Consider the following 13,530-nt stretch of genomic DNA (forward strand, 5'->3'; position numbering starts at 1 on the left):
CTTACCTTGGCTTCTTACTGCATTCGCGTAACAGGCAGTCTCCTCGTGGAGTGCAATGTAATCAGGTGGTTAGAGCATTGGACAACGACCCTAAGCACACAGCCAAGACAATGCAGGAGTGGCGTCGGGACAAGTGTCTGAATGTCCTTGAGTGGCTCGATCTTGATCCCGATCTTACGTCGCTGGAGAGACCCTTTTTTATTTTCAATACATTTGCATAAAATATCTTAACCTGTTTTTGCTTTGTCATTATAGTGTGTAGATTGAGGAACATTTTTATTTAATAACTTTTAGAAAAAGGCTGTAACAATTTTTAAAAAGGGGTCTGAATACTTTGAATGCACTAAATATTTTAGTCTGACATTGCTCGCTCCGATATATCTTCATTTTTCTCCCTGGATTATATGTGTATTGTTTTTTAAATGTTTCATTGCTAGGTATTAATGAAATGTTGGAGCTAGAAACAAGCATTTTGCAGCACCTGCAATAGTATCTGCAAATCTCTGTACACAGCCAGTAAACTTAGATTTCATGGTTGACTAAAAGCAAATGTTGACAGTTATTCTAACTTCTTTAATGTGCACATCGGAATTCGGTAAGGAGGACACGTGGTTGAATCCTCAAGTTGCATGTTCTGTAAAGATGAATTACCCATAATCTAAATTGTGATGTACTCACCTCCTCCACAGTACAGGGTAAGACCACACGGCTGAAAGAGAAGAGCAGAAAGAGAGATGAGACACGGTTCTATGGAGAACACTGACTGACACTGGCCATCACATCTAGGCCTGAGTCGACAAATGAGTGGGATATATTTAGTTCCAATAGGCATACAAGCCACATGTGTTCTCTACTAGCCTCGTGGAATTCAGAATGGGTTGCTGTTTTGATAAACAAATTTGACTAGAGGAATACTTTAAAAAAATATATTTTTAAAGTGAGACTTGATACCCTTGCTTTCTTTTTGGCCAAAGCAGCTATAATAATTTTCATTGTGCAAGGCCATGTGACTGAAGTAGCTCCCATCAGCATGTTTGATGATGGCAGCAGTGGACTCAGCTTCCATGAGAGGTTCCCTCAGTGAACAGGAAATGACTCCAGGTCACTCTTCCTGCGTCACATGACATGATGAAGGCAGCTCCAGCTATAACCTACTGCCTGACAGTCAGGACACTGCCAAGTTCAGCTAAATGGAAACCAGAGAGACTACCCAACAGCTCATCCAGCCACAGAGGGTGTCGTGTGCAGCGTTACCCCACCCAATGACCACTAAAACCAGACAGGAATATCATAGAGAAAGGAATGCAGAAAAAGTTTTCCGTAAGAATATATTATATACTCTCTCTCGTATATAAAAAAGGGTGGTAAAGCCTATTCCATCAATATGTAGCTCTACTATCAGGAAGCTCTTTGTTTTCTGTTGATCCATGGTTAACCTTAAACATAAAAGAACCAATGAGTTACAATCATTTACCAAACAGTGCTGTGGTACACTAAAATGATACCATTGACCATAGCCTTGAAAGCAGTAACAATTCAAGAATAGCAAGAATTGCTATGGGCGTCACTGCTATTAGCTTCACGACTAACATTTGGACCAGCGATGTCAGCCCAATGAGCATGCAGGGTCTGACAGCACAGTGGGTCGACGAGGGTTTCGTACTGAGGAAAGCCATATCGCATGCTCAAGAATAGGGTTGCCAAGGGTCGGACATTTTCCATGGGAAGTTAAGCCCGGGAATTTTGCTTAAATTCATCAAAACAAAGTTATAAACTAACAGTGAACCTTTTTGTGGGATACACTTAAGGCAATTCTAAGTCTTATGGCATATTTTGGTTAAACTATCCCCAATTCAATGGAATTGTAACCCTATGTACAGCTGATTCTCAAGATCTTGCACACTAAATGAGATGCTCGAGCCCACACTACTACACTGTCTGAGCCAAGGACTCCATGCCTTCTAGTAAGTTGATTACAATACTGGGCGGGGTGAATATATTTAATATGACATACATGATTTTTTTTGTTAACTAGTAAATAGTAGTTTACAGCAAAGTGTGTTTAAATCCTTTATAACTTGTTAACAATTTCTGCTAGTTAGTTTTTGCTACCATGTTTGTTTTAGCTTGCTTGAGCCTGTTAACTGAGGAGTGTTAGTTCACCCGTTTCCATACGTTTCATAATTATTATATATATATTTTTTTCAAAGGAGTCATTTAATCTAACTGCTTAATTATTTACCTGTATTATTTACCTGTCCTTTTTTTTTTTTTACTAATCTTTAAAGGAAAATGCCACTATCTGATGTGTGGAGATATTTCACTGCAGCTAATGTAGACGGAAAAGCTGTGTACATGTGCAAATAGTGCCAAATCATATATGAAGAAAGCAACAAAGATGCAGTATCATCTGGCCAAGTGCATCAAGTTCCCTCAATTCTCACAAGCGACCTCTGACAAAAGTCCCTCTATTTCTATGAGGGGAAAATTATAAATCAGACACCTTATCGAAAGCAACAGCTCATGGTCCTCCTAGAATCAGAAGGTTTTTTTTTTACTCAATGGAGGAACGTAGTCAGAAATGCTGATGAATGTCTTGCTCGAGCTGTGTATGCAACTGGTTCACCTCTGATGCGCACAGGCAATGTGTATTGGAAGAGATTTCTGAATGTTCTTCGCCCAGCATACACCCCTCCAACCAGACATGCGTTACAAACTCAATTGCTGGATGCAGAGTTCAACAGAGTTTAAGTAAAGGTCAAGCAAATCATGTAGAAAGCAGACTGTATTCCAATCATCGCTGATGGGTGGTCGAATGTTCGGGGGCAAGGAATAATTAACTACATCATCTCCACCACTCAACAAGTATTTTACAAGAGCACAGACAAGAGACAACAGACACACCGGTCTCTACATTGCAGATGAGCTGAAGGCAGTCAATGACCTTGGACCACAGAGGGTATTTGCACTGGTGACAGACAATGCTGCGAACATGAAGGCTGCTTGGTCTAAAGTGGAGGAGTCCTACCCTCACATCACACCAATTGGCTGTGTTGCTCATGCATCGAATCTGCTCCTCAAGGACATCATGGCACTGAAAACAATGGATACACTCTACAAGAGAGCCAAGGAAATGGTTAGGTATGTGAAGGGTCATCAAGTTATAGCAGCAATCTACCTCATCAAACAAAGTGAGAAGAATAAGAGCACCACATTGAAGCTGCCCAGCAACACCCGTTGGGGTGGTGTTGTCATCATGTTTGACAGTCTCCTGGTGGGAAAGGAGTCTCTCCAAGAAATGGCCATATCAATCTGCCGATATGGACAGCCCTATCAAGAGGATACTCCTGGATGATGTGCCTTGGGAGAGTGGTAAGCAGCCTGAAACCTATAGCTGTAGCCATTGCACGGATTGAGGGAAACGATGCCATCCTGTCTGAAGAGAAGAAATCCGTACTGCCCTGCCCACTTCACTGTTGCACCAAGCAGTGAAAACTGAAGTTCTGAAATAAATCAGTGTGACTTCAGCCACAGTGTACATGTTGGACCCCAAGTATGCTGGCAAGAGCATCCTGTCTGGTGCAAAGATCAACACCTCGCCACCTTGGCCTGGATGAGGGCAAGGTTCTTGGCAGTCTGGTGAAGTACACTTCCAAGCAAGGGCTTTGGGATGAAGATGCAATATGGCAGTCGTGCCAACATATCATCAGCCACCTGGTGGAAGGGATTTTGTGGATCTGAGCCTCTTTCCCCTGTTGCCTCCATCATCCTCCAAATCCCACCAACATCACCAGTCTCAGACCGCAACTGGTCCTTGTTTGGGAACACAAACCAAAACACGCAACAGGCTGACCAATACAAGGGTTGAAAAATTGGTGACCATCTGGGCAAATTTGAGCCTGACAACGAGCCATCCGCAACAAGGTTGGAAAGTAACAGTGAAGATGAGGCCTCAGAGTGATGTTGAAGAGGTGGACATTGAGGAGGTCCAGAGAGAAGACATGGAAGCCTGAGAGGAAGACAACCAAAGCCTTAGTCTAGAAACTATCATCTTACAGATGTAAGTTGAAAACATTTTTGGGAGATGCGATGGATCATTCAATATTCCCTTTATTTTGTTCAGTGAAATCATCCCAAGTGTAGAGTCAACTCATTAATTACATTTCAATTTTTAACTAGTGTTTTTTTTAATATTGGAAGGATTTAATTATTTGCAATTATGTCTACTTATGATAAGGCGAAAGGTTTAGGTTTCTGTCTCCATATGATGAATATATCCAATGCAAACATCTACATTTAAATGGTTTTAATATTAATTTATATATATACATTTACGTTAATTCCCATGGAAAGTTTCCACCTCTGAATATTCCACAAAATGTGCAACCCTACTCAAGAATGTGCTGGTTCTCATACCGCTGCTGTCATTTCAATGGCATTTCAGAACATGAGCACACTCCTAGCTCCATTCGAACAACTGACTCGAGAAATAAGCTCATCAACTGCATCTGCAGCAGACGTGATACCCTCTGTCATGACATTGAAACACCTTCTCAAAAAAACTGCTGACACAGACCGTGGGATTAAAACTTGTAAAAGTACTCTACTAGAGGCTGTGAACAAGCTATTCGGTGGCACTCTCTGAGCCTCTATACTGTGTCGCCACCATGCTTGATGCTAGGTACAAGGACCACGACTTCGATGCAGACAAGAAACAGGGTTTACGTGAAATGTTACAGACACAGCTGGACAAGATGGAAACGGACACAGTGACAGTGGGCACAGAGGAAGAGGACCCACGATAGATGAGGCCACGGATAGACAGAGCTGAAACTTCACTGCTTGACATGTATGATGAAATCCTGGTTGAGAATGAAACGACTGAACAACGAAACCGCAAGTAATTGAAAGAAATAGGTTTTCATTATGTTTTACTGGTAATCACATAACATGTATTTGTCACATACACATGGTTAGTAGATGTTAATGCGAGTGTAGAGAAATGCTTGTGCTTCTAGTTCCGACAATGCAGTAATAACCAACGAGTAACCTAACCTAACAATTCCAAAACTACTACCTTATACACACACAAGTGTAAAGGGATAAAGAATACATACATAAAGATATATGAATGAGTGAAGGTACAGAACGGCATAGGCAAGATGCAGTAGATGGTATCGAGTACAATATATACATATGAGATGAGTAATGTAGGGTATGTAAACATTATATTAAGTATCATTGTTTAAAGTGGCTAGTGATATATTTTCCATCAATTCCCATTATTAAAGTGGCTGGAGTTGAGTCAGTGTGTTGGCAGCAGCCACTCAATGTTAGTGGTGGCTGTTTAACAGTCTGATGGCCTTGAGATAGAAGCTGTTTTTCAGTCTCTCTGTCCCAGCTTTGAGGCACCTGTAGTGACCTCGCCTTCTGGATGATAGCGGGGTGAACAGGCAGTGGCTCGGGTGGTTGTGGTCCTTGATGATCTTTATGACCTTCCTGTAACATCCGGTGGTGTAGGTGTCCTGGAGGGCAGGTAGTTTGCCCCCGGTGATGCGTTGTGCAGACCTCACTACCCTCTGGAGAGCCTTACGGTTATGGGCGGAGCAGTTGCCGTACCAGGCGGTGATACAACCCGACAGGATGCTCTCGATTGTGCATCTGTAGAAGTTTGTGAGTGCTTTTGGTGACAAGCCAAATTTCTTCAGCCTCCTGAGGTTGAAGAGGCGTGATGTGTACGCCGAGGAACTTAACTTACTACCCTCTCTACTACTGTCCCATCGATGTGGATAGGGGGGGGTCCGTCTGCGGTTTCCTGAAGTCCACAATCATCTCCTTTGTTTTGTTGACGTCGAGTGTGAGGTTATTTTCCTAATCAGGACATACATAAATGCCAACAAAATAACTTTTTGGTCAGTGTGTGTTTTCAACTATTTAACAGTATTAGAATGCTTAAAAGGCTGCTAAAAAAAAATACATCGGTATTGCGTTTTTTGGCAAGGAAAATATTGGATATTGGTATCGGCCAAAAATGTCATATCGGTGCATCCCTAATAGCATTACAACCAGTGACCATCTTACAGAGGCCGGTTATCCATATACCCAGGCAACAAGGGTGCTTTTCAGTTCGGAAGATGACTGCTGTAACAGGCTAGCCTGAGACTTTATGCTCTGTCACACACGAAGCCATATTGAGAATGGATAGAGACTTAAAATGCATTTACGAGAAGTGTGCTCAGTCCTCAAACTAAACGAGTATCGTAACGGATATGGAGAATTTCCCAAATACTATTATGCAAAGTATTTTTTGCAATTATCATTGATCAGAAAAAAAGTTTTCGGCCGCCAGCACGCATCTCTTTCACTCAAACAGTATGAAGTGCTGTATGCTCTAAATAACTATTGGCTAGTGCTTCTGTATGTAAAGAAATGGGCGGGGTAAAGGTTGAGCCTGCTGCAATGATTGAATTAGAACAAGCCACTCTCCACCGACTCTCATTTTCCCAGACAGACTCACACAGCAACTCATCTCAGGCCACAAGTTTCCCCTTCTCCAAACATCGTGTATGAATCTAAATCTGTAGCTAGTCATTGTTGTTCAATCTAGTTATTTCCATTCAACTTTGCTGAGGCTATATGGTTGTTTTTGTCTGTCTACTTGGCATTGTTAACTAGGCCTACTTTGTCTGCCCATATATTATTCCATTGCTGATGACGTCTGTCGTTATCCAAGCCCATGCTTGCTTGATATTATTTATTCTCACCCAGGCATGTTTACTGAGCAACAGATCATTAGAAAATAAAATGACAAATGTAGATTTATTTTTTTATTATACAAATGTGGCATACGTGTCAGGAGAGAAAAGTTTTGCTTCTCACTAAAGTGAAACAATATATGGGACAAGCAAGTTAGCCTACCTTCACCTAAATCTGTGTCTAGAATAAATGCAGGCAGTGTATTAAGCTATTTATTAGCCTATGTCGTTGATAACTGAATAGGACTAAGTAAGTAAATCATGTACATGTTCATTTGTTGGTTGTTTAACAATGTGTGTGAATGAGTGAAGGAACATCCGATGTGCTCTGAGATGCATTCAGGAATGGGGACTTGAGGTATACGCTTTACCGGCATTTAAAGAGCGCATCTGGGGTTTTCAGATCGCGAGTAAAGAAGGCAACGAGGAGAGACCTTGCCTATACTCTACAGTGACTGACAGACAGGGGCCGTGAAGGCCAAACTGGTGTAATGCAAGATTTCACTGTTTGGCATGTAACAAGGTCATACAAACCACACCACTTATTGAAATATGCTAGATTAGGCTATTTTATTCAAATAAAAGACAGATGAAACTACCTCTCATAACAAAAATGAGGCTATTAAAGACAGGATGTCTTTTCTCAGCCTTGGGAGCTAACAAATAGTGACATTGGCCTAAATCTGAGTGGCATGTGCATGAGAGCAGCCACACAACTTCAGCGTGGATCTGCAGTAGGCTACACGCTCACAAATTCAGAACATGCTTAAGGGTTTGTTTCACAAAGACTGTGTTTCTTAACTCTACAATAGATTAGTGTAACAAAGATTAGAAAATAATCTCCCTACTAAATTGTTTGTATTGTTTGAATGTGGTGAGGTTACTCCACACACATGATATGACTAAACACTGATCCCCCCTTATAGCCATAAGCTTAGTTTAGTAGGCTTTTATACGTGGCAGGGTATAGCTGCATTAAGAATCAATGATATGGATCACATCAAGTTGAATAAAAATGTATAGGCCTACTGACAATCAACACAAATTGGGGTACATTCTACCTCTTCAGACATACACATGTCTTCCTGAATCAGACTGGATTTGGCATACTGATTGTTTCAACTGGGAACCATTGGCACACCAAGTGTCGGTAAAGAATGTCCGATGCACCCTTGTTATTTCTCTCACAAGCAGATTTGTCCTTGGTCAGCAGTTTGGTCAAAGTTCATAAATCACTAGCCTGCCAGGAAGACTTGAGCACCGGCAAAGTTGGCAACCCTGTTCAACACACCAGTGTCCCGTTTCCCAAACGCACCACAAGGCTACGTTCATCGTTAAAACCGGTTCTAACGATGAACTTAGCCTTAAGATACTTTTGGGAAACTAGGTTCTACAGGCAGTGGTACGCGTGCACTTAAGTCTCCCTTCCGCTAGGTAGCTAGCTAGAAAGTTACCATTATCGACAGTAAGCTACAAAAACGCTGAACTTTCAACCTACACCAAACAATATACGATACATTGTTAGCTAACTGGGAAGTGTACCCTTTCGATACTAGATCATCGAAAAATATTCCATATAGTTGTACTTTGATATCCAGCTGGCTAGCACAATAGCAGTGAAAAGCCGAAAGAAAGGTGCGTCGGCTAATGTTAGGAGTCTATGCTGACTCGCTGTCATCGGGTAGGCCGGATCTGAACAATCCCACCCTACCAAACAAAGTTTTTATTTGAGTAAAAACATCTACGAAGAATCGCAGTATTCAAAAATATTGTATATTATCACACACATTACAGTAAAATCAAGAAAAGTTTGGACTTACTATTCCTTGATCAGGACCATTGTCACTTTTTCCGCTGCGGCTGCGTACTACAACTGACGTCATGTGCCATTTCAACAACTCCCATATTGGCCCCTTATCGTCTGTGATTGGTGAGAGTGGAGATACTTTGCGTCACCTCAAAGTGGATAGACAGAACTACTGTCATTATGAAAATGTTTGTCAATATTTCATACTGAAAAGTATCATTCATTTGTGCAGGATTCTGCAAGATTCTGCTTGTCTGTTTCTCATTGATAACACGAAAACTATTCAACCACACCCCAAATCACCTTATTGAACCAATACATTTTCTTCTTTTTCCTCCTCCTCTTCTATTCAGAGAGCAGTAGAATTATTTTAGATTGAAAGAGTTTGACTACTCAACAACTCAAATCAAATAAAAATCAAATGAAGTTATTTGTCATATGCTTCATAAACAACAGGGGTAGACGAACAGTGAAATGCTTACTTACAGGCCACCCTTCACAACAATCCAGAGAGAAAAACATGTCAATAAAATAAAAATAATAGCATGAGGAATCAATACATAATGAGTAATGATGACTTGGCTATATACACAGGGTACCAGTACCAAGTCGATGTGCAGGGATAGAAGGTAATTGAGGTAGATAATGTACATATAGGTAGGGATAAAGTGACTAGGCAACAGGATAGATAGTAAACAGTAGCAGCATAGTATGTGATGAAAAGTGCAAAAAGTGTCAATGCAGATAGTTAAATAGTTAACCAATACCTACACGGACTAACAATTTAGCAGTGTTATGGCTTGGGGGTAGAAACTGTTCAGGGTCCTGTTGACCCCAGTCTATGACTAGGGTGGCTGGAGTCCTTGTCAGACCCAGTGATGGGCTGGGCCGTACACACGACCCTCTGTAGCGCCTTGCGGTTGGATGCCAAGCAGTTGCCATACCAAGGGGTGATGCAACCAGTCAACCAGTATGCAACCAGTATGCCATACCAAGGGGTGATGCAACCAGTCAACCAGTATGCAACCAGTATGCCAGCAGCATACCACCCATACCACCTGCACCCTGCTGGCTTACTTCTGAAGCTAAGCAGTGTTGGTCCTGGTCAGTCCCTGGATGGGAGACCAGATGCTGTTGGAATATGTGTTGGAAGGCCAGTAGGAGGCACTCTTTCCTCTGGTCTAAAAATATATCCCAATACCCCAGGGCAGTGATTGGGGATGCTGCCCTGTGTAGGGTGCTGTCTTTCAGATGGGATGTTAAACAGGTGTTCTGACTCTCTAAGGCCATTAAAGATCCCATGGCACTTATTGTAAGAGTGGGGCTGTTAACCCTGGGGTCCTGGCTAAATTCCCAATCTGGCCCTCAAACCATCATGGTCACCTAATAATCTTCAGTTTATGATTGGCTCATTCATCACCCTCCTCTCCCCTGTAACTGTTCCCCAGGTTGTTGCTGTAAATGAGAATGTGTTCTCAATCAACTTACCTGCTAAAAAGATGCTCTCAGCAGAAGGGCCTATGGCAAATGTTTTCAGCCTCCTGATGGAGAAGAGGCATTGTTGTGCCTTCTTCAAGACTGTGTTTGTGGACACAGAGAAACCTGAAGAAACCTCTCCACTACAGCCCTGTCGATGTTGATGGTGGCGAGCTCAGCCCTCCATTTTATGTAGTCTACAATCAGTTCCTTTGTCTTGTTGACGTTGAGGGATAGGTTGTTATCCTGCCAACACACTGCCAGGTCACTGACTTCCTCCCTATAGCTGTCTCATTGTCGTGGGTGACCAGGCCAACCCCAGTCGTGTCGTCAGCAAACTTAATGATGGTTTTGGAGTTGTGCTCAGCCACACAGTCGTGGGTGAACAGTGGTGGATGTGTTGCTGCCTACCTTCATCACCTGGGATCCAGGATCTAGTTTCAGAGAGAGGTGTTCCGTCCCAGGGTCCTGAGCTTGGTGATGAGCTTGGAGCACTATGGCTTTGAACGCTGAGCTATAGTCAATGTGTTCCTCTTGTCCAGGGGGGAGAGAGCAGTGTGGAGTGCAATAGAGATTGCATCATCTGTGGGGGGAAAAGCAGACATTTAAAATCCCTTTGAGCATGGTGTTATTAATTACACTTTGGATGGTGTATCAATACACCCAGTCACTACAAAGATACAGGCATCCTCCCTAACGCAGTTGTCAGAGAGGAAAGAAATTGCTCAGGGATTTCACCATGAGGCTAATGGTGACTAATACAGTTAGAGTGAAATGAGAAAACTGAGGATGGATCAACAACATTGTAGTTACTCCACAATACTAACCTAATTGACAGAGTGAATAGAAGGAAGCCTGTACGGAATACAAATATTCCCAAACCTTCCATCCTGTTTGCAACAAGGCACTAAAGTAATACTGCAAAGAATGTGGCAAAGCAATTAACTTTTTGTCCTGAAAACAAGTTTTATGTTTGAGGCAAATCAAATACAACACATTACTGAGTACCACTCTCCATATTGCTTTCCAACAGACACTGGGTGATGAATTCACTTTTCAGCAGGACAACAACCTAAAACATAAAGGCCAAATCTACACTGGAGTTTCTTACCAAGAAGACACAGAATGATCCTGAATGGCTGAGTTACAGGTTTAACTTAAATCTACTTGAAAATCTATTGCAAGAACTGAAAATGGTTGTCTACCAATGATTAACATGCAATTTGACAGAGCTTGAAGAGTTTTGAAAAGAGTAATAGGTAAATGTTTCCCATCAAATTCTTAGAGACTTACCCTGAAATACTCACAGCTGTAATTGTTGCCAAAGGTGATTCAACAAAGTATTGACTCAGGGGTGTGAAAACCTATGTAAATTATATATTTCTCTAATACATTTTCAATATATTTGCAAAGATGTCTTAAAATATGTTTCATTTTGTCATTATGGTGCATTGTGTGTAGATAGGTGAGATAAAAAGAAGAAGTTTGTTTTATCCAATTTGAATTCAGGCTGTAACACAACACTTGAGGATTAAGTCAAGTGGAATGAATACTTTCTGAAGCCACTATATATATACAGTTGAAGTCAGAAGTTTACATGCACTTAGGTTGGAGTCGTTAAAACTTGTTTTTGAACCACTCCACAAATGTCTTGTTAACAAACTATAGTTTTGGCAAGTCGGTGAGGACATCTACTTTGTGCATGACTCAAGTAATTTCTCCAACAATTGTTTACAGACAGATTATTTCACTTAATTCACTGTATCACAATTCCAGTGGGTCAGAAGTTTACATACACTAAGTTGACTGTGCCTTTAAACAGCTTGGAAAATTCCAAACAATGATGTCATGGCATTAGAAGCTTCTCATAGGCTAGAGTCAATTCGAGGTGTACCTGAGGATGTATTTCAAGGTCAACCTTCAAACTCAATGCCTATTTGCTTGACATCATGTGAAAATCAAAAGAAATCAGCCAAGACCTCAAGAAAAAAAATTGGAGACCTCCACAAGTCTGGATCATCCTTGCGAACAATTTCCAAACAACTGAAGGTACCACGATCATATGTACAAACAGTAGTACGCAAGTATAAACACTGTGGGACCACATGCAGCCGTCATACCGCTCAGGAAGGAGTCGCGTTCTGTCTCCTAGAGATGAACATACTTTGGTGCGAAAATCCCAGAACAGAGGACCTTGTGAAGATGCTGGAGGAAACAGATACAAAAGTATCTATATCCACAGTAAAACGAGACCTATATCGACATAACCTGAAATGCCGCTCAACAAGGAAGAAGCCACTGCTCCAAAACCGCCATAAAAAAGCCAGACAATGGTTTGCAACTGCACATGGGGACAAAGATTGTACCTTTTGGAGAAATGTTCTCTGGTCTGATGAAACAAAAATAGAACTGTTTGGCCATAATCCTATCATTGCTATGCAGACGACACACAATTAATCTTCTCCTTTTCCCCTTCTGATGACCAGGTGGCGAATCGCATCTCTGCATGTCTGGCAGACATATCAGTGTGGATGACGGATCACCACCTCAAGCTGAACCTCGGCAAGACGGAGCTGCTCTTCCTCCCGGGGAAGGACTGCCCGTTCCATGATCTCGCCATCACGGTTGACAACTCCATTGTGTCCTCCTCCCAGAGCGCTAAGAACCTTGGCGTGATCCTGGACAACACCCTGTCGTTCTCAACTAACATCAAGGCGGTGGCCCGTTCCTGTAGGTTCATGCTCTACAACATCCGCAGAGTACGACCCTGCCTCACACAGGAAGCGGCGCAGGTCCTAATCCAGGCATTTGTCATCTCCCGTCTGGATTACTGCAACTCGCTGTTGGCTGGGCTCCCTGCCTGTGCCATTAAACCCCTACAACTCATCCAGAACGCCGCAGCCCGTCTGGTGTTCAACCTTCCCAAGTTCTCTCACGTCACCCCGCTCCTCCGCTCTCTCCACTGGCTTCCAGTTGAAGCTCGCATCCGCTACAAGACCATGGTGCTTGCCTACGGAGCTGTGAGGGAACGGCACCTCAGTACCTCCAGGCTCTGATCAGGCCCTACACCCAAACAAGGGCACTGCGTTCATCCACCTCTGGCCTGCTCGCCTCCCTACCACTGAGGAAGTACAGTTCCCGCTCAGCCCAGTCAAAACTGTTCGCTGCTCTGGCTCCCCAATGGTGGAACACACTCCCTCACGACGCCAGGACAGCGGAGTCAATCACCACCTTCCGGAGACACCTGAAACCCCACCTCTTTAAGGAATACCTAGGATAGGATAAAGTAATCCTTCTCACCCCCCCCCCCCCTTAAAAGATTTAGATGCACTATTGTAAAGTGGCTGTTCCACTGGATGTCATAAGGTGAATGCACCACTTTGTAAGTCGCTCTGGATAAGAGCGTCTGCTAAATGACTTAAATGTAAATGTAAATAATGACCATCGTTATGTTTGGAGGAAAAAGGGGGAGGCTTGCAAGCCAAACAACAC

The 13,530-nt window shown here is 42.5% G+C and overlaps 1 protein-coding gene across 1 annotated transcript in view; it reads right to left on the reverse strand.

Annotated features, from left to right (window-relative positions):
* The window catches only part of LOC118358344 (phosphatidylinositol transfer protein beta isoform), a 45,770-nt gene extending 37,068 nt beyond the window's left edge, over positions 1 to 8,702 (reverse strand). Inside the window, exons 1-2 of the mRNA XM_035736069.1 lie at positions 8,576 to 8,702; positions 679 to 709 (exon numbers count right to left, since the gene is read on the reverse strand). Of these exons, the coding sequence (XP_035591962.1) occupies positions 679 to 709; positions 8,576 to 8,595 (51 nt within the window). The 5' untranslated portion in view covers positions 8,596 to 8,702. The remainder of the gene's footprint in view (positions 1 to 678; positions 710 to 8,575) is intronic.
* Between the last annotated feature and the right edge of the window lie 4,828 nt (positions 8,703 to 13,530).

The sequence above is a fragment of the Oncorhynchus keta genome, chromosome 25 (assembly GCF_023373465.1).
Source record: "Oncorhynchus keta strain PuntledgeMale-10-30-2019 chromosome 25, Oket_V2, whole genome shotgun sequence".
Taxonomy (NCBI): Eukaryota; Metazoa; Chordata; class Actinopteri; order Salmoniformes; family Salmonidae; genus Oncorhynchus; species Oncorhynchus keta.